This window comes from Aegilops tauschii, chromosome 4, assembly GCF_002575655.3.
Source record: "Aegilops tauschii subsp. strangulata cultivar AL8/78 chromosome 4, Aet v6.0, whole genome shotgun sequence".
NCBI classification, from domain to species: Eukaryota; Viridiplantae; Streptophyta; class Magnoliopsida; order Poales; family Poaceae; genus Aegilops; species Aegilops tauschii.
In genome coordinates, this window is record NC_053038.3 from 477,803,410 (window position 1) to 477,829,286 (window position 25,877).

At 43.9% G+C, this 25,877-nt stretch overlaps 1 protein-coding gene and 1 long non-coding RNA gene across 3 annotated transcripts; one reads left to right on the forward strand and one right to left on the reverse strand.

The window, feature by feature from the left end:
- Window positions 1–1,697: 1,697 nt before the first annotated feature.
- On the reverse strand, window positions 1,698–2,595 carry LOC109749056 (uncharacterized). Its single transcript, XM_020308054.4, has 2 exons — window positions 2,147–2,595; window positions 1,698–2,046 (listed from the first exon to the last, which is right to left on the reverse strand). The coding sequence occupies exons 1-2, from the start codon at window positions 2,449–2,451 to the stop codon at window positions 1,863–1,865; spliced, it is 489 nt and encodes a 162-aa protein (XP_020163643.1). The 5' UTR covers window positions 2,452–2,595; the 3' UTR covers window positions 1,698–1,862.
- Window positions 2,596–12,643: 10,048 nt separating this feature from the next.
- On the forward strand, window positions 12,644–16,589 carry LOC109749054 (uncharacterized). Of its 2 annotated transcripts, none has more exons than XR_012182530.1 (7): window positions 12,644–12,837; window positions 13,543–13,692; window positions 13,790–13,904; window positions 13,997–14,248; window positions 14,576–14,759; window positions 15,716–16,021; window positions 16,173–16,589. It is a non-coding gene; the product is annotated as an uncharacterized lncRNA (long non-coding RNA). The 2 variants fall into 2 exon arrangements; XR_012182531.1 differs by having other exon boundaries at window positions 12,645–12,727.
- The last annotated feature ends 9,288 nt before the right edge of the window (window positions 16,590–25,877 follow it).

Sequence of the window (25,877 nt, forward strand, 5' to 3'; positions counted from 1 at the left end):
TTGGGTCCATGTTGATACGCCTCCAATTCTAACGCTATGTGAGTTTCTCAAACATAGTTATTAGCTAATTTATATTGTTCATTTCAAAATAGTTGACAGCTTATTTTCATTGACAGCTTATTTTAATTGTTCAAACAATGTGCGGAACATGGTAGACAGAACCTACTACACCGATGGCTCTGAGTTAACTTATAAGGAGAAAACTCATCTGGTCGGATTTTGTACTGATATTGAGAATTACAATATCTACAATCAAACTCCTCATCATTATGGTCCTCTATACGTGCCACTAGTGCACGTGTTGAACTACGGTAACTACTATGGAGATACCCTGGTAAGATTTCTTACTATTACGACATCCGTGCATATTTTGCATAGTTCTAAAACTAGTGCATTATCATTGCTAACTATGAAGTTATTACTATATTTTTCAACAGAGAATCCCAGAGGATTGTGTGCCTCATTTGATGTATCAGAATGGTAGGCTTGATGTTTTGAATATACAACCAGGTCATCCTACGAATCTCAACTGTCCATACCGGATTTCTAAAAGAAGTGGAGACATGCAAATCAAAGAATGGAAAAAATGTATGGACAGTCGCAAGGAGCTTCTTGGAAGCAAAAGGAAGCGAGGCGCAAGAATTGGAGACAGGATGATCTCCATTCTCCATAATGGAGAGTCAGTGTCTATATTGTTTTATGCTATTTTACCTTAAAGAGGGTATTTCGGTCCTACCTAATACTGATGATCATGTGCTAAGAACAATTAAGTAGGGTTGGCTCGATGACTGTGAGGATGATGATCGTATGACTTGTTATTAATAACGAGTAGAAGTTGTATGATGATGATTAGTAGGACTTGTTATTATATATGATGATGCATGATGCGTGCATGAAGAGTTATTATATATCAGCGGGTGAAATGAACATGGATTGGATTGAAGTGAAGGCAACATGCATGTGGTGCGTGTCGAAAGTAGTACAATCCAAACTTGATCAAGTCCGGATTAGTATTACTTTCGACATGCACCACATGTTGCCTTCACTTCAATCTAAGCCATGTTTAGGCATAGCAGTACGTAGCGTTGGTAAACCAAGCACGGAGATATAAGAGAGGACACTTCTCTCTAATAGCTACCTAATAACAACCTAAATTAACCCCCCAAAACCCCCAAACCCTCCCCCCCTTTCAAAACAAAAAAAACAAAAATCTCAGCTCCTGCCGGGTGCTGACGCGTGGATGCCTATTGGTTCCGGTTGGTGGCACCAACCGGGACCAAAGGCCCTCCTGCCTGGGCTCCCCGCACCGGCCACGTGGACGGCCTTTAGTCCCGGTTCGTGTAAGAACCGGGACTAAAGGGCTAGGGCATTAGTAACGACCCTTTAGTCCCGGTTCCTGAACCGGGACTAAAGGCCCTTATGAACCGGGGTAAAAGCTCCTTTTCCTACTAGTGTGAGTATGAGTATGTACGTGCTAGTAGTGTGTGATGTTGTCAACGCTGCACTTGGTGTTTCCGGTAAAATTGCGCACAAACAACACCACGAGGCAACCATGAAAATCGGGCAAGGATGAGCTTTTAAGCTCTTTTTTTTTTCCACATGGACATCTCGAACTTTCGTAGCTAATTGGAGCATGAACACGCGTGTAACTTGCAATCCTTTCTCTCTTTTTTTTTTGGAACAACAACTTGCAATCCTTTCTGGTTAACTGGTACTCCACAACCAAAAAACTTGAGATTTTGGCCATCTGCAATGGCTGGACGATGATGATATATACTACAATAAATCCGGGACTTCAAATTTGTCCCATCTAATCCTCTTTAGTCTCTCCCTGCAAGTACGGTAAGATCTACAGTAATCAACTAGCAAAAACTTGAGATTTGCACCCTCGCGTGGCGGTCCGGTCCTCCGATCGTCTTGCCCGGTGCTGCACGGCGGCTGTGGAACGCGTCACGCCGCTTCCTGACCAGGATCTCGATCTCCCGCCTCTCCTCCCTGGCCATCTGCTGACACCGGCACTCGGCGCTGCAGAAGGCTTGCTCTCCCCTGCAGAAATAATCCCAAGAACCGTAAGAACCTCAGCTCAAGCCAAGTAACAATAAGCATAGAGGTTGAATGGGGTAGGTCTATATCTGATCTCTCTTACTTGTACACGAAGACGTCCATGTCGCCGTCGATCTTCTTGCAGCAGCAGAGGCAGCACTTCAAGAACTCAAGGCCCACGAACGGCCGGCAGCCGCTGTTCTCCTGGAGGTCGGCAGCCGGGGACCTCACCGAAGACCTCCTGAGGACGGCCAGCGCCGGCCGTTGTTGTCGCCTCGGCGAGGGCTGTATGATCAGCCGGAGCCCGACGAGCTCCCCGGCGGTCGCCATTGTTGGCGTCCCCGCCTGATCCTGATCCTGGGCCTCTCCGTCGTCGATCTGGAAGAGGCTGGGAGACCTCGAAATCATGGCGGCGAGACAACAAATTTTAGAGATGCTTGCTCGTAGTTTATACGTGCTCGATCCTTGAAACGGTAGGGGTTGATTCCTCTGAGAACTTAGAAGAACGTGAATGGCAATGGAGAAATATGGATGAGATGAGCTAGCGACTGGTCGATGGGTTATATAGAGACGCGATGCCAAGCTTGCACGCGTGTATTTAGTTTGGTTTGTTGGCATCGCGAAAAGTGAAGCTGTCTCTGTCTCTGCCAGTGCTAAAAAAGAAAGGCTTGTCGTACGTACAATATTCGCCCGCATGCTACACATGGCGCCGGAACATGAAAAAGCTTGAAGCGCGGTGGCACAGTGCCACATAGTGCAGATAACCCTAATGAGTCACGCCTTACATGTGGACGCTATCTTTATTATTGTGATAGGGAACAACAAGACGTGTCTCCTGTCGCTTACAATAATTCAGATGTCTCCTTCAGTGACCACAGTAGATAAGAAATCAGCGGTTATAACGTGCTGAAGTTTCTTTTTCCGCAGAAATTCTCACCGGTATCTGCATCGATCGATGACATTTTGCTAGTGTATGATACTACGCATTTTCCTCCAAAAATCCCCTCGGTACCCGCATCGATCGATTATATTTTGCTGAAATGTATGATGCACTTGTCCATTGGGGAGGTAGGTTTCGAAGAATAGTGTGTGCATGATACTCCCTCTGTAAATAAACATAAAATTGTTTAGATCACTATCTAAACAATCTTATATTTCTTTACAAAGGTATTACTAGTTTATTATATTACCCACCATGAAAGATATCACTCTAGAATCACTTTTCAACTACTGTTTATCATACAATATTTTGTTGGAGCTAATTATCCTATCCTCAGAAAGTAAGTCACTGCCTCACGCCTCCTTCACCCTCTAGATCTACATTCTCGTGCGCCTTATTTCACTCTACCAGCGTTGCTATTCCCCTCCCTAACTAGTGCCGCTTTTCCCCTCCCTTGCCAGTGCAACTGTCGGCGGTATAAAGTCAGGGAAACATTCCGATATTTAGGCATACATTGAACTTGTTGAAGGCATCGTATGTATTACATGTCTGCACGTTAATAACCTTTGACAGTGTTGGCAAACATCATCGACATCACCGATCTTCTTTCCCCTTTTTATCCTCCAATGCACCACCTCCTATATTCATGATGGCGTACGTTTGGTTCCAATGATAAGGGCCCCTTTGGAATGTTTTAGTTGGATACTCATCATGGTCAGATTAGTGTATGTATAGTCTGAACATCAGTCTATCCTTTAGGATAGTATAGGAACTTTATGCCCCCTTTTTTATAGGTCCAAACATTGTCTCATTGTTGCTATTCGCCATAAAATTTGGAAATCGTCTAAATGCAACGTAGACACTTAAACTCATTTAGTTCTCAACCACGACCCATTTCAAAAGATTTACCACGAGCATGCGCCCTATGGGTCAATGGTATCCTTTGATGATTGTTAGTGTAGTAAGCAAAATTAGAAAAAGTTTCAGTAAAAGAATGTCTGGAAGAGAAAATAAGTTTAGTTGTACAAGAAGAGTTTAGAAAAGGATGACATGCCATGCAAAAGATAATAATTACCTATCAATATATTAACCAATTGATGATGGATTGGGCAATGTTTTTGATAAAGGGGTTGTTACCTAAATCATCACACCAAGGTGATAGAATCAAAATTAGTACAAACCCGGTCATTATATAGAAAGATGCACACAATCCGGCATAGTTTTATGTGAAAATAAGTCAATCTACAAGGGTTGGGGTGCCGATCCATAGACTAGACCATACCTATGCGGGGTAAACACCTTACTATAAATAGTTGCACGTCCTTGTACCGCTGCAGAATAGAACATATATGGAGCTCATGCATACATAAATGTATAAACAACAAACAAGAATAATTTCTTATTTACATGAAAAAACACGCCATTTGTGGATAGCCAAAGAGCACATATAAGGCCGTCATCCCAACCAAGATACGGGAGCAAAGTTTGTAACTGGTACTCCGCAACCAGATGCTAAAGAGATGTTTGATCGACTCATCTTGATGACAAAAAACATAAGTATTGTTTCCTTGCTAGTTGCCGCACGTAATGTTGTTCCTCATCAAAATCACCCCTCTATACGAATACCAGAGAAAATTCTTAACTTATAAATAAATTTCAAGCTTCCCCGACATCTTATTGTCTATTGGCGCATCACAATAAACAAGAGTCATATACAATGAGTTTGTTGAGAACTCATCAGATCCTTGTGAAATATGGAAGGACTCTAGTCCATCCAATAAAGCATTCTTTTTTTTAACATAATACAATCGGAGTCACTCACATAGACGAGCATACACTTACCCCTATGAATGCATGCACGTACATCCTACCCCTATGAGCACCTTCGAGAAACTGAGGCTTGAAATAAATCCGGAAAAATACGAGCACTAGGTGTCTTGTCAAAACCAAACTTGAGAGCCGCCACTAATAAATCAAGTTCCAAACCCGAAGAAGAATTGTTTCACCTTCATTGGTACGGCCTAGAAATGTGAGTGTTCGGGTTTTTTGTGAACATGAGAGATCGATTTAGACCCTGTGTGTTTATTATGTATGAGCTCATGCCATATGCCATGATGGACCGGGTAATTTGGCAAACAAGTCTCAATCACGGCACCTACATGGGTTGCGGTTGAAAAGTACACAACTGAAACTCAACGTGTGTTACTGTAGATCTTGAAAGGAAAATGTCTATGAGACAATTTTAATGTTTATGTGTGATAATTTGTAATGTGAGAGTTCTCATGTGTGACTTTCTTATTTCTTTTTTTTTGAAACATGCTGAAATGTGTCATAATGGACTATGTGTATTCTAAAATCCCTCGAGTATTCCCAAAAAAAATGAAATCATATCGGGAGAAAGTTGTGTGCTTCCTCTACCCTAACATTTTGTATACGGCCTGAAGATACATCTTGCACATGTATTACATTGCTTAGAATTAATCATTCTTCATCAGTGGAAAACGGAACAACAAAAATAACTAATTGGACGGAATATGCAATTTTTGGTTAACAATGGAAGCTTTGTCATGTACAGAATTGGTAGCAACGGCTAGGGTTGAGTGAGGTGTTTTGCCTCCAGGTGCCTCGGAGCCCGGAATTTTCAAAAAAATGAAAGCATATTTCAAAGTTCTTGTAAGAAATTGATGTACATTTAGATATGGCATGCATACTGTAAATTGCATTCATATATATTTATGTTTGCGTGCTGAATAAGAAAACAAGCATTTAGATGACAATAGTAAATATTAGGATGATTATAAGCAACATGAAACACACATGCGCGCACGCACACAAACACATACACATGGGGAAGATGTACAATGTGTAAATAAAAGAAGACGACCAATGTTGTTCAAGCTAAAAAAGGTTCTGAGTCCATAACACCTATTTTCGAGGAGAGAGTCACAAGCAAGGCACTGAGGAGTATCATTGCTTCCATTGAAGGGCATATCAAACCAAGACCTTGCAAGCTTTAACATTACCCGCTTGCTTAGCAGCCATCCGAAGTAGGCTAAACAGGAGCATATGTGATACAATGAGTGTTGTCGGTATTATCAAAGAGCCTTACTCCACTAAGACAACATTGTCCGAACACCAGTCGTGCAGCTAATACTTGTGCCATGATTGTGAGGGTTCCTGCCAATGACATCGAAGGGCCCAAAACCACGGTTCAACTAATGCCATGAACCTTTAACACATGCTCCCCTAAAGATATTACCCTAAGCACTTTGTGACGTGTAATTCTCCATCTACATGTTTGAATGACACCAATCAAGAAATACCACACCAAGAATAGGAGGCTCACGACTTTACCATCGACAATTGCCACCGGACGGAGTCCAATCTAGGTAGCAAAACATATAGCCAATGACAACCATTATAAGGGGTAGCAAGTGGCAGCTCTATGACGCCGAGAAACGTCATCGACCCTGCAACAAGAGCATCGATGATCAACGTGGTGATTAGCAAATGGCAGCCCTTGGCACACGACATCACTGTCACCAAAATCCCCAAGAACACAAACCATCGTCAACCCCAGGCCGGTCGCTCCACCACCAGCAGCATACCACAGCAAGAAACTATCAATCTCATCGACCATGCCAACCTTAAGATGGCGCCTTCAAGAAAGGGTCATGGCAGAAGTTGTGTTGCTGTCATCCGTACTAGGAGGCCCTCGACTAGTGGGAGCAGGATTTTCATCCCAATTTGCCAAGACCCCCTCCTCTCTGCGGCGCTTGATTTACTGAGACATCCAATGCATTTCCATTAGATGCACCATCACCAACCAAAGCTAGAAGCTCTAAGACATAGTAGCCCCGCCACCGCCACCTGAGCCACGCGGAGAAGATGAGCTGAGTAGTGTCAAACCACCGCATGGTCTAGGTCGAGCCACGCCTAGTAGGATCTGGAGTCTTGACGCATGCCAGCTTTTTGACAACCTCCAGTGCCCCTCACTCACCTCTCATCCACTAGCTATAGCAGTCAGGAGGGGCCAACACCCCACAATAGGGTTGTGTGTCTCAAGATATATGTTGTTGATGACCACAAGGAAACAGATCGCCCCACAACCTATACCGCCACAGTCACCGCCATCACCACTACAAGACGCTTCCCCGATGCCCATGCACTGCCCTGTCCATGGCTGAGAACCACCGGCCAGCGCACGCTGCCACCGAGAGACACGTCGTGGGGTGTCCGCCGCTCAAGCGAGTGGATCAGATTTCTGTTGCAATGATTGTCGCACGAACTTTCCCCAACGGCTCTGGTCAGAGGGGACGAGGGGGAGAAGTTGGCAGTTGGGGGAGTTGCCCTAGGTTAGAATGACACGTTTTTAATGCATACATGATTTTGAAAGAAAATTTCACTGTTTCAACATGTCTTTTTTAGTGTGGGGTTCTAAGTGACTCTTGAGCTTCGCTAAGGAGTGCCTAATTAGCATGTGAAACAAGTTTTAGCAATTTAATTAGCATGTGCCTAATTCATAGTCTTAATTACATGTGTTAGCAACTTAACACGTGTTAGTGGCTTGAAACCGGCCGCAACACTCTAGGCCAAAAGTAAACAAGAAAGCGACCGTAACAGGCATCGCATGCTTAAAAAATTTATTTATGTTGACAAAGATCATGTCTGTGAAAGCAACTACAACATTATTGTCTTTTTCCTAGAACACGAAAAATACTTACACGTAGTTTATAATTTAAGACAGAGAAAACAAAGTGATTGCAAAAGTTACAGAGTTACTATAATTAGATGGACAAAGGGTCACGCCTCTACCTGAAACATCGCGACGTGATCCCTCGCTCAGATGTGCCTCTGCTATCTTGCTCCCCAATGTTATTGTCAATGACAAGGTGATTATGGAGAACTCGGATGTGAATTTGTCAAGAACTTTGCATTTTTGTTGGCAGTTGGTATTAGGGAGGGAATTCTCTTTGCAGGCGTGGAATCTTTTTTCCTTCCATAGGGTTTCTTTCAGTGACAACATGATTTTGGTGAGCATTAAGATGTGGGATATGTCGGGGACCTGGGTGTGCACGGGTGTGCAGACTTTAGGACGACAATGCTCATTTGGGATTTGTTGACGAGTTGTGGCAGTTCTGCCATTCAGTAGGACAGATGACTCATCCTTGGGGATATTAACACCATCCTCAAGGCACAAGAAAAGAATAACAGTAATATCAATAGGATAGTCATAGGCTCATTTAGGGCCATGTTAGATAGGTTAGGTCTGAAAGAGATTAACATCAATGGGAGGCGTTTCACGTGGTAAAATAAGATGTAGGCGATAATGATATGCATGTTGGATCACATGTTCTAACCGGAAGCTTGGGAAGGGCTATTCCTAGCTTGCACTCTCCATGTGATCTCCATGACGATCTCAGACCACTGTCTGACGGTCCATAAATCCGTCAGTGCCCTCCGTAGGATAGCGAGCATGACCAGAAGTACCAGATCGGAGATTGTTCAGAGAGTTTACCAAGGTTTGGGCTTCTGTGAAGGAGTAATACCCTATGTCCTGCTTTGTGTTATGGTAGGATACCTCGTGCGAGGGAATACAATGGGAATGATGTGTTGGCTACACATAGTCTAGTTCTATGAAAGTAGATGTCTCTGAGAGCCCCTTAGCCCCCACCTTATATGGGTGATGGGGGCTAGGGTTTTACCTGGCGGTAGATTCAATCTGGCCAACGTCATGTAGACTTGGGACCAAGATGGTCTCTAGACGCTCATCTGATCCCCTGGGCTCCTTCTTCGCCAGCTCCTTGGTGGACCTTCTGGGCCCCATGGCAGGCCTGCTGCCAGGCTACCTTTGAGGTGCCATCCCCGGTGTATTACACTGTCAGTAGCCACCAACCATGTGTGGAATTGTAGCGGTTGTCCTTCGAGAACCCAGGCGGGCTCCTTGCCTTCTTTTTGGTCATCAGGACTCATCTTCGGGAGCTCAGCCTTGAAGGAGTCTATGGTCCTTCCCATCGCAAGGCATCCTGGGACCCTGATTTCATTGATGAAAAATGAGATGTGGGGGCTCTAGGAGTTCGGAGCTTTGTGTCCGAAAGCTGAGGCCTTAGGCTTGGTCCCGTCTGTGGTGCTCGTTGAGCCGTTGCAACCCCAAAGTGCATGCAGTATTGGGGTTCCTTAAAAGTGGCGGCTCCACTGACCGGACCCTAGCGTCATGCCTTCTGTGAATGAGCATGCCACGGGCTGGCCTTGTCCTATCTTTTTATATCTGTCCAAAGGACCGTTCAGCCGCCCGCGAGTTCCGAATCAAAATGATGACGATGCCTGGATTCCCACACCCATGTTGCGAAATGGGGAAACCATAGAGCATGCGGGACACATGTCATGCCGCAAGGCCCATCGATTCAGTTTATCGCATCGTCTATAAAGAAAGGGGGGAAAGGGAACAATTTCCCCTTCTTCCTCCTTCGGCTTCAATCTCGTGCTTCCGTGCCATCTCCTCCCAAGCCAGAAACCCGCAGATTGCGCTCTTTACCTTCCTCCTCGAGCTCGTGGTTTTGTTTGTTATTCCCTGATTTTCTTTCGATTTCTTTCCTTCTTCTTATACTTTTGTTTTCTTTATTTCTTTTTTCATTTTCTTTAGCTCTCTTCGTTTTCATTTTTGTTTCTTTGTCTGTTTTCATCGTTTTTTGTTCTTTTAACGTATGTCTACTTTTATTTGGTACAAAATTTAAATTTTCTATGTGCGCGTGAAACATTTTATTGATACATGTTGAACATTTTTTTTCGAATACACAATGTACATTTTTCTTTTAATACATGGTCAACATTTTTTCAAATATACAAGTCTAAATTTTTTGTATACACCAGGTACATTTGTTAATGCACATTTAAAATTATTCAAATACATGATCAACTAATTTTCAAATATAATTTCTGATACCTATTTGATTTCATACACATTATAAATTTGTGGTATCCATGCAAACAATCATTATATGCATTTCACATTTTTGTACATTAGGAACACTTTTTATATGCAATTTAGTTTTTTAATGTATGATAAAGATTTTTAAATATTTATTTTTGATGTCAACTTGTTTCCACACACCCTTATAGTACATTTTTCTGTACATCAGGATTATTTCTTATATAGGTTTTGAAAAATAATCAAATACATGATTAACATTTCCTTTCAAAAAAATATTTTTGATATCAACTTCTTTCATACATGTTGTACATTTTCGTATGCACTAGAAACATTTTCTTATAGACGTTCAACATTATAAAAAATAATTGTCTATAGTGATTTTTGAATTATATATATGGAATATTTACAAACATAAATTGAGATAACAAATAAATCAGAAAAGAAAACAAAAGGGAGCAACTAGCGCTCCTTCGGGAGCCTCGCAACGATCAGCGCCACTTGGCGCGCTCTCAGCCATTCGCCACGTGTCGCGCTCTGGACGCTCCCTCCAAATTTTTGTTTTTTTTATTTTTCCGCACGCGTTTTCGGCTTTTTAAACGGGTTTTTTCCCCTTTCTTTCGACGTTTTGGTTTTTCCCCGGTCTTCTTTAGCGTTTCGACAAAAAAAAATTTGAAAAAAAAAAATTGCGCGAAAAAACGCGTTTACTTTTTTTTTCTTTCGTGAAAATTCACGTTTTTTTTTCACGAGAGGCACGGTTGTGCTTTAGCGAGAGTCACGACCGTGCCTTTCGGAAATGAAAAAAAAGTTTTCTGTTTTCTTTTCTTTCGCGAGAGTCACGGTTTTACTTCCGCGAGAGGCACGGTTGTGCTTTCGTGAGAGTCACGGCCGTGCCTCTCGGAAAGGGAAAAACAAAACGCGTTTTCTGTTTTTTTTCTTTCTCGTGAGTCACGGTTTTGCTTCGGCGAGAGTCACGGTTGTGCTTTTGCGAGAGTCACGGCCGTGCCTCTCGAAAAGGAAAAAAATACGCATTTTCTGTTTTTTTCCTTTCGCTAGAGTCACGGTTTTGCTTTCGCCAGAGGCACGGTTGTGCTTTCGCGAGAGTCATGGGCGTGCCTCTTTCGGAAAGGGAAAAAAACGCGTTTTCTGTTTTTTTCTTTCCACGAGAGTCACGGTTTTGCTTCCACGAGAGGCACGGTTATGATTTCGCGAGAGGCACGGGCGTGCCTCTTTCGGAAAGGGAAAAAATCGTGCTCCCGGTTTGGTTTTTTCGTCCGATTTTTTTCGTGAAAAAAAAGTTCGTCAAAACCTATCAACATAGGATCTAGTTTTGAAGATCTCGACGCGAGGAATCCAATGGTGAAAACGGTTTGAAATTTGGACGCACGGTTTAAGAGATAAAACGTTTTGAATAAACGAATCTACGAAAAAAGGGAAAACTCCCAGGTTGCGACAAGTGGCGCGCTGCATGTGCGCCACTTGTCGTGACCTGGGAAGATGGAGTGTTCTTTGCAACGAGTACTCCTTAATTAGTGATTTCGAAAACAAAAAGGGGGAAACAAACTTTAATGCCTCGTGCGCTGGGCCGTCCCATTACGGAGGCGCTAGAGGCGAGCGCTGCTATGTCTCGCTCACAGCGAGATGGGAAGCCTCACGTAAAAGGGCTGCCCAAAATTTGCCTCGCCCCTATGTCTCGTTTTTTTGTTTTTGTTTTTTCCTTTATTTTTTATACTTCCCTTATACTTCTAAATATTCTAAATAAGGATATTGCAAGAAAATACTTTACATAAAACATTTGAAAAAACTGTTAACCTAGCGTTTGGAAAATGTTAAATGTGTACGGAGAAAATGTTTCTCATGTATACAAAAAATGTACAAGAAACAATATAAATGTGTGTGAAAAATTATCATGTATTTAAATTTTCCTAATCAAGCATTTGAAAAATGTTAAACATGTTTTTGCAGAAAAAATTCATCAAGCATTTTAAAATGTTAAATGTGTATAGAAAAATGCTGACATGTATTCTTGCATTTGAAAATTTTAAATGTGTATCAAAAAATGTTGACCATGTATTAAAAAATATATTTGTCTTGTATTTTTTAATCAAGCTTATTTAAAAATATTGACGATTTATTCAAAAAATGTTAATCTTATATTTGAAAAATATTATTTGATAATTTCAAAACATTGTATAGAAAATATATTGACCATGTACTCAGAAAATGTTAAACTTGTATTAGAAAACTGAAAACATGTATTAGCAATGTTCTTGAGGTATACAAATAATGTCTATATAAACCAAAAGAAACAAAGGAGAGAAACCAAAGAAAAGCAAAAGAAAACAGAAACGAAGTATTGCGACAAAAAAGAAGAAACTGAAAGAAAACCAGAGAAGAAATTAGAAAAGCAAACAAAAAACATAAAAAAAAAACGAGCCGATACATCAGCAAACATAGACCCGCGAATGAACGAACATATAACACCTATTGGGCCAGCCCATACACGTGCGCACTGCAGAATAGTTTCAGGCGTGACGGACGCTAGTCTAGCTATGAACGAGACATAAGCATTTGCACTCGTCTCAGGTGAAGCGAGTTATAGTCGTGTAGTTGTGCCTATATCGAGTAATTGAGCCCGAGCTCAAGTGAGCTCGATATCCACGACGTTGGAAAGCGCATCTGGATCTGTGCCATTTCTTTATACGGGCGTCGGTGGATTGCTAGAAAATGCACACGGTAGAGAAATACAGAGGTGGCAGTGGTGGGTGGTGGGCCAGATTTGACGGGCAGGCGGACGTCCGTTCGTCGTCGGCGAGGTGAGCCGCGGATCGGCATCGGCGTACGCGTCTGATCCGTGGCCCGGGAAGTTCGCTTGTCTTCTCCGCGGACTGCGGAGTAGAGAGAAGGACCGCCGACGGAGGCGAAGGTCACCTTCACCTCGCCGGCCCTCCCGCCCCTTTCCGCCGCCGCTCGTTCACCTTCTCCCATGGCCGCCACGGCCCTTCTCTGCCCGTCCTATCCCCTCCTCCCATGGCGGCCATGGCCCTCCTCTGCTGCCCAATCTAGCCCTCCGCCGCCGCTCTTCCCCCTCCTCCTCTTCCCCTGCTCCACCGTCCCATCCCTTCCTCCCATGCTATTGGATCCCCTCCTTCTCTGCCACCAGATCGCCATCTCCTTTGCCCGTCTCCATCTCCTCTGTTGCCAGTTCCTCTAACCATACTTCTATTTTGTATAGTTGTATTGAATATAATTCTAAAATTTACATGATTTGTCTCATGGATGATTTATGGTTAGCATATTTGCCTGAACATACCAGATTTGACATGATGCCTTTTTTCTTGCTTATACGTCATCCATCTCTAGAACATTTGATATTTTTAATTGCAATATAATCACTCAATTATTGTCACATATTATACAAATTTTGTTTTCTTGCATGTTGACCAAAGTATTATCTTCATAATCATGTTATTATGAAAAATTATTTTCGGATGAATTACTTTTGCAATCATTAATCCAGGGATTTGCAGTCAGTAAGCAGAATCATGCTTACTGAATCTAGGCAGTTCATCCAAGAAAATGTTGCTTACCGAATTCAGGCAGTTCATATGTGAATTGGCTGCGTTTGCAGGCTGAGGATAGATGCTGCTGCACCGAGCAGAACACGCTGCCCAAATTGCATCAGTGTGTTTGAGAAGGCTCTTAAGAGTTATGCTGACAACCCAGCTGAGAATGTGATCACACCAGTTCTTGGCACTACTTTCGGCTTTTTGGACGAGGCGTACGACTTCTACAATTTGTAATCGGTGGTCCTGTCTGATCCGTGGATCAGGAAGTTCGCTTTCCGTGCACTGGTTGAAGAACCGAATTGAATGCAGGACCGAGTCTTCTCGCCCAGGGCGTAGGTCATTTGGAAGCTGAGACACTTCGGGATAGAGGCAAGGAGCACCGGCGGCGAGGCACCATGGAGTTTCTGATGCAGCTGATCGACAGGTCCGTGGATCTTTGATTTCCCGGCGATGCCATTCCCATTTTAGGCCTTTGTCTTAGCTGATGCAGAGGATTGATTTTTTTCCTAGTTTCAGATCTGCTCTGCTTGAGGAAGTAGGTAAGAGTTCGGTGCCGGCCCCTGTGGCTGTGAATGGCCCTGCGGTGGCGGTTTTGGAGGTGGCGCAGCAGGGTGGAGGGCAAGGTGGCGCAGCATCGGACGGTGGGCAGCGACGAAGTACAAATCTTCTCGGCGAAGGAGGCGGCGGCTGAAGAAGGGAGAGCTCGCCTCCGACTTCGGAGCTATCAACGGGGAAGTTGAATCCCTAAGCATCGGGGTGTAACAAGAGGTTAGTGAAGGGCAATTTAGGAAGCGTCATGAGTGAAGAAATTCTACAGTTAGAGCAAGTGCTGATTGGTCTCTGCATTCAGAAAAAGCATGCTATACTGTGCTTGCAGGCTGATTGATCTCTGCATTCAGAAAATTCATGCTGTATATGTGCCTGTTTTTGCAGGCTGATTGCTCTCTGTATTCAGAAAAGTCATGCTATATGTGCCTGTGTTTGCAGGCTGATTGCTCTCTGCATTCTGAAAATTTATGCTACTTGTGCCTGTGTTTGCAGGCTGATTGCTCTGTGCATTCAGAAAATTTATGCAATGTATGTCTGTGCTTGCAGGCTTAGGATTGGTGCTGCCGCACCAAGCAGAACACCGTGCCCAAATCGAAAATCAGTGCGTTCGAGAAGGCAGCCAGGTGTTGTGTAGAGAACCCAGCTGAATACATGATCACACCAGTTTTTGGTACTACTTTTGACTCTCTGGGCGAAGCATACGAGGTGATTTCTACGAGGGGGAACCGAGGTGAGCTGCTAGATTTTATGATCGAGGTGCTGCCATTCTGAAGTGAGATGAGGTGTCAGATATTCATTATATATGCAGTAGGTGTGCATTTGCTGTGAAAGCATTTCGTTGTGCGGAACAAACTGGAGAGAAAGTTTAGCTACCATCCCCTTTGATGTGGTGTGGCAGTGGTTTCCTGGGGTTCCCATCGTTACCCAGGTACCGTATCGCACTGGACGGAAATGTGAGCTGCCATCCCACTTGTTGTGGTGTGGTGTTGATTTCCCAGGATTTCCAGTGTTAGCCATGGGCATGTATTTTGAGTAACTAATAAGTGTTTAGGCTCGCATCCAGAAACCAGTGGCGGATCTAGAACTACACGATAGGAGTGCCATGCTCAATACTCACGTATTTAAACACTAATAGTACACTCAAATTAGCCTAACTACTATATAATAAGTATACTTTGCATTTTCGCAGGGGGTGCCATGGCACCCATGGAACCCCTATTGGATCCGCCCCTGCCAGAAGCATCTGTCATATAAGTAGTTGTGTTCGGACCAGCATGTGGATATGTTAAGTTTGGATGTATGATTATGTGTGAAAATGAGTATGGAACCTGAAGCTACAGGTGTTAAATGCCTGACTGCGATTTGCTTGCAGTTGATGTTCATATTTGTTATGATTCAGCTTTGGGCAGTTGTGTGTGGCCTTTACATGAGACCAAAAAATCAGTAAAAGAGTTGGAGTTTGAAAAATTACAAACTGTCAGACATGGTTGAATAGTACTTTAGATTGTTCAAATTCAAATCTACGCAATACTCCTCACATGAGTGTACGTCGAATTAAGGACTGAGAAATTTGAAAGCATTGTTCTTACAGAACTAGCGTGCATGCCTGTGTGCACATATTTGTTAGATTGATTAAAAATTGTCTGTGTTAAAAAAAACTGAATTGTTTGTACTGACATCAATCAGGATCCTGCATGAGCCCTTGCCTTGTTACACACAGGAATTAGCAGAAATTGTCGCCAACAGTTGGCTTACATGTAGATTAAGTGAAACAAGTTTTAGCCTTTAGCCTGAGGATTGGTTTGGTGTCAAGAGCAAAAAAAATCTCTTTTGGTGAAGTTGGAGTGTGAAAACTTGGCAAGTGGTGTCATACAGAAACCTCAGATATTTGTTGGACCTTGATCTGGACTAACGCCATCATTGAGCCTCATCGCCTGCTTGTTGAGGAGGAACTACATCGTGGGCTCCGTAATGGCGATTGAGATCGGTAAGGTACGTCGTGTCTGATCTGATTAATCTAGATAGACCAGCCTGCAAGAATAGCATGAATAGAAAGACTAAGCCGGGAAAATCTACAAAAAAAATTCAAACTTCGAAATCATGCTCCATTCAAGATCTAACACCTCTCTTCACACATTTGTAGAAACGCTTGCCTGCTTTCTCGCCGCCACGACCAATCCAGGTGATAATGATGCTGAGTTAGACAATGATCACGGCCGGATGGGAAAGCGATCTGGTTCTTGGGATGGATTACATATGAGAAACAAGTTTGGGCGCAGATGGATTTACGAGGCGAAAAGGGATCGTGGAGGAGAAGATTGACATTATTTTTTTATAGGGGAAAGGAGAAGATTGGTCGGTAGCTCCAAACGGTTAGTCCAGTTTCCTTATTGATTGATGTTGTTGGTCCAGAATCTACTACTAGTACTTGATGGCCCATATCGTCCATCCACATCCGAGCCGCTATGGTTGAGGCTGACGGCGTAATGTTGTCTGTAAGTCAGACGTGGGCCATGGGCCCTGCATGAATATATATACCTAAGTTATACTTGGGCCTGTACGCTTCGCTTCGGGAATCTCGAGAAGGACCGACGGGATGGATATCGTGCGCATCTGTGCTCGAGCGTAGAATGGCACTTTCGTGCCTATATCTTACTTATAATGAGGCATATGATGTGCTCGCGTGAAGCTTCTTCCCCACGTGTAGCTAAGCTACTGGGCTGGCCCTTTCTCGTTACCTTTTTTTCATTCGATGGGGTTTTGATCGAGACGCTCGATGGTGGTTGCGTTCACCATGGCTTTTTTTCATTTCCTCGTTTTTTGTTCCCTTGACGGTTTTCTATATTTTAGTATTTCTTTTTTAACCGGTTTTGCTTTTTTTTGAAAAGGAGGCGTGCCCTCGGCCTCTGCATCTAAACGATTCATGCAGACATATTATTAGAAGTCTCAAAGATCAAACAGTTTTCAAAGTATTACAACTCGCAAAAGGAGGAGGACGACAAAACGATAAAAGACCTCAAGATTACAACCGGTGATAGTAATAGGACTAGAGACCTAGACTCCTGTCCTGTTAAGCGACCGCCATCCAAACCGGTTGAATATAACCCGTGCTACCATCTCCCATTGGTTGCACCCAGTAATCAGCGGCTCCCTGGATTACATAGGAGTGAGTAAGGACCACGTATGGATCCATGCGGTAGCTCTGAAGATAACCTGCAAGAAGTTTAAAAATTGTTGCCTGTTAAAGATCATACCATTCCTGCAGTTTCATATAGCCCACAATAATGCACATATTCCAACTCGAATATGAGCCGCAGTAGTACGGTCCACCCATCTAACCACGTCCCAAACAACGTTTCAATGTTAATTGGAGGGGCAATGTTGAAAGCTATATGGATTGTTCGCCACAATAATTTAGCCAAAGGACAATCAATAAAAAGGTGTTGTATTGTTTCATTATTATCACAAAAACAACATCGTGAGCTGCCTACCCAATATCGCTTTAACAGATTGTCTTTGGTAAGAATCACTTGTTTGTGTACGAACCACATGAAAAAATTTATACGCAAGGGGACCTTAACTTCCCAGATATGAATGGATCTGGGGAGTGGGCCAGAGTTAATTAGGTCCAAATAAAATGATTTGACAGTGAACAAACCATTCTTGGTCAATCTCCAATGTAATGAATCTGGTTGGTCGGTTAATTGAACATCCATCACTCTCTGTACCAGATGTATCCATGAATTCCATCTCTCCCCAACCAAAGATCGCCTAAACTGAATATTTAAAGGGACCGATTGTAATATCGTGCCAACATAATCTTCCTTACGTTGGACAATATTATATAGACTTGGATATTGAATGGCTAAAGGCGTCTTCCCCAGCCATGTATCCTCCCAAAATCGTGTTGACATCCCATTGCCAACAATGAATTTGGTTCTATGAAATAATAAGTCTTTAATTCTCATTAGCCCTTTCCAGAAAGGCGAATCAGACGGCCTCATGTTTACTTGTGCTAAAGTTTTGGACTGTAGATATTTGTTTCGTAAAATTTGTGCCCACATCCTGTTGGTCTCTACCGAAAGCCTAAAAAGCCATTTGCTCGTAAGGCATTTATTCTTGATCTCCAGGTTCTCAATACTGAGACCTCCCTGATCCTTAGGTCGACATAATATATCCCAGCGAGTTAAGCGGTATTTCTTCTTGGCCTCATCAGACTGCCAGAAGAATCGAGATCGAAAGAAGTCTAGTCTCCTCCGTACCCCTTTAGGTACCTCAAAAAAGGATAACAAAAACATCGGCATACTCGTCAGGACTGAGTTAATGAGTACTAATCTACCATAGGACATTAACTTGCCCTTCCAACAACTAAGCTTCTTTTCAATTCGATCCTCGATGCACTTCCACTCCTTAATGGATAATTTCCGATGGTGAATAGGTATGCCCAAATAGCTGAAAGGCATTGACCCTAATTCACAATCGAACAAATGTCTACCAAAGCAAAATAACTCACTTTTGTTAAAGTTTATTTTAAGTCCCGATAATTGCTCAAAGAGACATAAAACCAAATTCATATTCCGAGCTTTTGCAACATCATGCTCCATGAATATAATAGTGTCGTCTGCGTATTGTAAAATGGATATTCCACCATCTGCCAGATGGGGAACTAAACCATCTACTAGGACATTCTCCTTAGCCCTGCCAATAAGCACGGTCAACATATCTGCCACTATATTAAAAAGGAGCGGAGACATGGAATCCCCTTGCCTCAATCCTTTGTGCGTCTGGAAATAGTGGCCTATATCATCGTTAACCTTAATATCGACACTACCTTTTGGACAAGAGAATCCACTTGGCTCCTCCAAGCTTCAGAAAAACCTTTCATGCGCATAGCTTGCTGCAGAAACATCCATTTCACTTTATCATAAGCCTTTTCGAAATCCACTTTAAAGATAACCCCATCTAGTTTCTTCAAATGAATTTCGTGGATCGTTTCATGTAGAACAACTACCCCTTCTAGGATGTGTCTACCAGGCATGAAGGCCGTCTGACTCTCTTGAACCACCGAATGGGCGATCCGCGTCAGCCGATTTGTCCCCACCTTCGTGAATATCTTGAAACTCACGTTTAAGAGACATATCGGCCTAAACTGCTCGATACGAATCGCCCCTTCTTTCTTTGGCAGTAGAGTAATCGTACCAAAGTTTATATGGAAGAGTTCTAGATGCCCATTAAAGAAATCGTGGAACATAGGCATCAGGTCATCCTTAATGATATGCCAACATTTCTTATAAAACTCCCCAGGAAACCCGTCTGGTCCTGGTGCTTTATTCAATTTCATTTGTGATATGACATCTAGCACTTCCTTTTCAGTGAAAGGTGCAGTTAGGATCTCATTCTCTTCTGACATGAGCTGAGGAATATCTCTAGTGTCAAACTCATTCATGGACACCGTGCTCTCTGCCGGTGGCCCGAATAATTGTTTATAATAATTGGAAATATATGATTTAAGGTTTTCATGTCCCACTATGGTTCCTTCATCCTGCTCGAGCTGGATGATTTTCTTCTTTCTATGTTTGCCATTCGCAATCATATGAAAGAATTGTGTATTATCGTCTCCATGAACAACCTTGAGAGTCTTAGCCCGCAATGCCCATTTGAGTTCCTCTTCTCTCATAAGAGCTCGTAGGCTTTGCTCTGCTTCAGATTTCATGGCCTGTTCATTTACGTCTAGCAGTGTCCCCTCTGCTTTAATGTCTAGGGAATCAATTAATTGAATGAGCCTTTCTTTCTCTTTTTTGTAAATGCCACTCTCGTTCCTTGCCCAACCCCTAAGAAATTGTCTTAGATGTCTGATCTTGTTCTGCCATATCTCTATGCTTGTTTGGCCAGCAACTGGCTTTGACCATTCACGTGCAATGATGGCCATAAAGTTCTCTTTTACAAAACCAGCTTAGTTCGAAAGAGAACAAATTCTTATTACCAGGATGTGTTGCTTCTCCCGAGTCCACTAATAATGATGTGTGGTCTAAGACTGCCCTCTACATCGCATGAACCGACACCAATGGGTATTTCTGTTCCCATTCAATACTAGCAAGAACCCTATCCAACTTCTCATAAGTCGGAGTAGGTAGCGAATTAGCCCAAGTGTATTGTCTACCCGTAAGCTCAATCTCCCTCAAACTGAGGCTTTCGATGATCATATTAAACATAAGTGACCATCGCCCATCAAAATTATCATTGTTCTTCTCTTCTCGCCTTCGTATAATATTAAAATCTCCACCAACTAAGATGGGGAGATTCTTGTCTCCAAAAATCCTGACTAGGTCAGCTAGGAAATCCGGTTTGAGTTCGGGTTGGGCTGCTCCGTACACCGCTACAAGGGACTAACGGAAGCCATCTAACTTTGATCTCACTCGGAACTTAACCGCAAAATCTCCCCTGACCACATTGAGCACCTCAAGTGCTTCACACCTAACCCCTAGCAATATCCCATCGGATCTTCCTCTAGGGGGTAGGCAGTGCCAGTCAAAATCAATTCCACCGGACAGAGTTCCGAGGAATTGTGAGGTGAAATTATCTCTGCCAGTTTCAAAGATTGCAATAAAATCGAGCTGTTGTTCTACCGATGCCTCAGCAAGGAACCTTCTTTTAGCCAAGTCAGCTAGACCTCTACTATTCCAAAAGATTCCTTTCATAGATCATCGTGGAATTTCTTTTTAAGTTTAACCCTAGCACTCCTCCGAACAGCCGAAGTCGGATAGACCTTCCTTTTCCATGTACGTTTGGGCTTACCCCCTACACTTGACGTATCTACGTCAATATGGTGACTAGGGATGAAATCTTCCGCCGGCACAAGCTCTACACTGTCCTCAGTGTCCGAACCTAGCAGGTCCCCATCGGCCTCAGATGGTGGCATTAGATTGTCACATAAATTTTGTAGAGCCGAAATTCCTAATTGATTCACTTCATCATTATTCATGGGTTTAACCACCGCTAGATTTCGAATAATATCAGATGCCCGCTCCACTTGTAAGTCTAGAAGGTCATTAATCGACTTCACAGTTTCCTTTGCGTTCGAACCCAAAGAAACTCCTATGTTGTTGGCTTTATCTAAAATATCATGCTCTGAAAAATGCAAAATGGAACAACTCTTATTAACCGACATACCTGTAGTTGTCTCGACATCCCGAAGTTTGGCCGCCCTCATGGCATGCCCCAACTACAGGTCGTCCACATCTGGTTGATCTTGGATCCGGTCACTGACACGCCTGCTAGCCGTCACCGGATCTTTGATCCCACCAAAAGCGATAATCTCATCCATAGTCCGATCCCGGACAGAAACTCCCGAAGCAACACGCGCACCCATCGAAGTTGGTGTAGAAATGGGCGCGGTAGGAGCACCACCATCCAGCGCCAGCGAAGGAAGAAGGTGCGGAGCCTCTTGCTCAGCTGCCCTCTTGTGGCCGTCGACACGGACGGGAGTCACCGAGGCTAGGGGGGACCTGAGGGCCTCCTGCCCACGCCCCTCCCCCAACCCGGTTCCCTGCCCCCGGTCCTTCGGCGAGGTGCTCTGTCTGGCGACCCGAGGAGTCGACGTAGGTGTAGGGGTCCCCCCGCCTCCCAGGTCACCGACTCGCCCGCTTGGCCTGTCAGTATCCAGGACACCTGGCATCACCTTTCCAGACAGCGCCAACGGGGTGACATCGCGACGAGGAGACGCCATGGGAGATAGGAGAGCCTCCTGCCCACCCATCCCACTGGACTCAGTCGGCTGCGACGGCACCACCGCATCTGGTGTGGAAGAAGTCGGTGCTCCATAGGCATCCTCCAACAGCGACGACAGCTCTGACTCCATCGGATCATCCGTCTCCACCCTCATGCTCCACAAGCGACTAGGAGCAGAATGAGGAGCAAAAGAGCCAAAACGCAAAGTGTTCGTCGGTGTTCCAGACATCGGCGGTCCCTTGGCCGACTTATCCGACTTATCAGGCTGCAGAGTAAGTTTCTTGGCCGAGCCCCTAGACCTGTCCTCAGATTCCTTGTTCTGGTTATCCGGTGCTCTATCTCCATCAGATGTATCCATGTCCTGATGCTCATCAATCCCATCATCTACTGGTGTGTCCTCAATCTCAAGATCCGACACATATGTACTTCCCTCATGCGTCCACCGAACCACATCAGGTAACAAGTCAATACTGAGGACGCTAACAAGCAACCTCGCAACACCATGCGCATGCGTGAAGGGCATATCCACTTTCTCCGTCTTACCAATCAGAGACCCCAAACTCCAAGTGACTAGAAAATGATTTAACGTCTTATGTGGAGCACCAGAGAAGCGGACCCAAGCCTTTTCCAAAGGTACTCCCTGTGGTTCGTTTTGTTTCCACTCGTAAAACTCCAGAATGATGCTAGTACTAGGAACCCTACACATGCCAAACTTGAGAATACGAAGTTGGTCCTCCTTGGTTGGAAATTCGACCTTGTATGTCTGGTTCTCCAGCCTAACAAGGTTCCACTGAAAATTCCCTGGTGCCAACTCACGCAGGTGCTGAATAATTTGTGCCTCTGTCATAACCCCATTAGTCACCTTAACAACTCCTGGAAAAGATCCCTCAATAGCCTGAATCGAAGGTGCCGCTTCCGGAGACTCAAAAAACATTAGCTCTTTGCAACAAACTCCGTAAATCGTGACTACTGGCTTGGGTCCCGACAACAAAGGACACTCACCGGTCACATGCTGAGACTTCTAACAGTAATCACATAACTCCTTAGTGCAATCCGCCATGAAGTGACCTGGTTCACCACATCTGTAACAAGTCAACTTCTTCTTCTTGATTGCCCATTTAGATAACTCTTTGAAGGAAATATGCCCTAGAGGCAATAATAAAGTTATTATTTATTTCCTCATAATCATGATAAATGTTTATTATTCATGCTAGAATTGTATTAACCGGAAACATAATACATGTGTGAATACATAGACAAACATAGTGTCACTAGTATGCCTCTACTTGACTAGCTCGTTGATCAAAGATGGTTGAGTTTCCTAGCCATAGACATGAGTTGTCATTTGATTAACGGGATCACATCATTAGGAGAATGATGAGATTGACTTGACCCATTCCGTTAGCTTAGCACTTGATCGTTTATTTTACTGCTATTGCTTTCTTCATGACTTATACATGTTCCTATGACTATGAAATTATGCAACTCCCGATTATCGGAGGAACACTTTGTGTGCTACCAAATGTCACAACGTAACTGGGTGATTATAAAGGTGCTCTACAGGTGTCTCCGATGGTACTTGTTGAGTTGGCATAGATCGAGACTAGGATTGGTCACTCCGATTGTCGGAGAGGTATCTCTGGGCCCTCTCGGTAATGCACATCACAATAAGCCTTGCAAGAAATGTGACTAATGAGTTAGTTACGGGATGATGCATTACGTAACGATTAAAGAGACTTGCCGGTAACGAGATTGAGCTAGGTATTGAGATACCGACAATCGAATCTCGGGCAAGTAACATACCGATGACAAAGGGAACAACGTATGTTGTTATGCGGTTTGACCGATAAAGATCTTCGTAGAATATGTATGAGCCAATATGAGCATCCAGGTTCCGCTATTGGTTATTGACCGGAGACGTGTCTCGGTCATGTCTACATAGTTCTCGAACCCGTAGGGTCCGCACGCTTAAAGTTCGGTGACGATCGGTATTATGAGTTTTTGTGTTTTGATGTACCGAAGGTAGTTCGGAGTCCCGGATATGATCACGGACATGACGAGGAGTCTCGAAATGGTCGAGACGTAAAGATCGATATATTGGACGACTATATTTGGACACCGGAAGTATTCCGGGTGGTTTCGGAGAAACCCGGAGTGCCGGAGGGTTACCGGAACCCCCCGGAGAAATGGTGGGCCTTATGGGCCTTAGTGGAGAGAGAGAGGGCTGGCCTAGGTCAGGCCGCGCGCCCCTCCCCCTCTAGTCCGAATTGGACAAGGAGAGGGGGCGGCGCCCCCCTTTCCTTCTCCCTCTCCCCCTTCCTTTCCCCCTCCTAGTAGGAGTAGGAAAGAGGGGGGCGGCGCGCCCATGATGTCTACTACGCAACCTTCTTGTAGACGTTGTTGGGCCTCCAAGTGCAGAGGTTTGTAGGACAGTAGCAAATTTCCCTCAAGTGGATGACCTAAGGTTTATCAATCCGTGGGAGGCGTAGGTTGAAGATGGTCTCTCTCAAGCAACCCTGCAACCAAATAACAAAGAGTCTCTTGTGTCCCCAACACACCCAATACAATGGTAAATTGTATAGGTGCCCTAGTTCGGCGAAGAGATGGTGATACAAGTGCAATAATGATGGTAGATATAGGTTTTTGTAATCTGAAAATATAAAAACAGCAAGGTAACTAAAGATAAAAGTGAGCACAAACGGTATTGCAATGCGTTGAAACAAGGCCTAGGGTTCATACTTTCACTAGTGCAAGTTCTCTCAACAATAATAACATAACTGGATCATATAACTATCCCTCAACATGCAACAAAGAGTCACTCCAAAGTCACTAATAGCGGAGAACAAACGAAGAGATTATTGTAGGGTACAAAACCACCTCAAAGTTATTCGTTCGGATCGATCTATTCAAGAGTTCGTACTAGAATAACACCTTAAGACACATATCAACCAAAACCCTAATGTCACCTAGATACTCCAATGTCACCTCAAGTATCCGTGGGTATGATCATACGATATGCATCACACAATCTCAGATTCATCTATTCAAACCAACACAAAGTACTTCAAAGAGTGCCCCAAAGTTTCTACCGGAGAGTCAAGACGAAAACGTGTGCCAACCCCTATGCATAGGTTCATTGGCGGAACCCGCAAGTTGATCACCAAAACATACATCAAGTGGATCACGTGATATCCCATTGTCACCACAGATAAGCACTGCAAGACATACATCAAGTGTTCTCAAATCCTTAAAGACTCAATCCGATAAGATAACTTCAAAGGGAAAACTCAATCCATTACAAGAGAGTAGAGGGGGAGAAACATCATAAGATCCAACTATAATAGCAAAGCTCGCGATACATCAAGATCGTATCACCTCAAGAACACGAGAGAGAGAGAGAGAGAGAGAGAGAGAGAGAGAGAGAGATCAAACACATAGCTACTGGTACATACCCTCAGCCCCGAGGGTGAACTACTCCCTCCTCGTCATGGAGAGCGCCGGGATGATGAAGATGGCCACCGGTGAGGGATCCCCCCTCCGGCAGGGTGCCGGAACAGGGTCCCGATTGGTTTTTCGTGGCTACAGAGGCTTGCGGCGGCGGAACTCCCGATCTATTCTGTTCTCTGGAGGTTTTAGTATTTATAGGATTTTTTGGCGTAGGTCTCATGTCAGGGGGGTCTCCGGGTTGTCCACGAGGCAGGGGCCCACGCCCAGGGGGGTGGGCGCGCCCCCCACCCTCGTGGGCAGCCCGGGACTCTCCTGGCCCAACTCTTTTGCTCCGGGGTCTTCTTTTGGTCCATAAAAAATCGTCAAAAATTGGCACGTCCATTGGACTCCGTTTGGTATTCCTTTTGTGTAAAACTCAAAAATAAGGAAAAAAACAGAAACTAGCACTCGGCTCTAGGTTAATAGGTTAGTCCCAAAAATCATATAAAATAGCATATAAATGCATATAAAACATCTAAGATGGATAATATAATAGCATCAATACTTCATAAATTATAGATACGTTGGAGACGTATCAGCCCACAAGGGGCCGACCGGCCTCTCCCTTGCTCCTTTATATACGGGGGCAGGAGGGCACCTCTAGACACACAAGTTGATCTGTTGATCTCTCCCA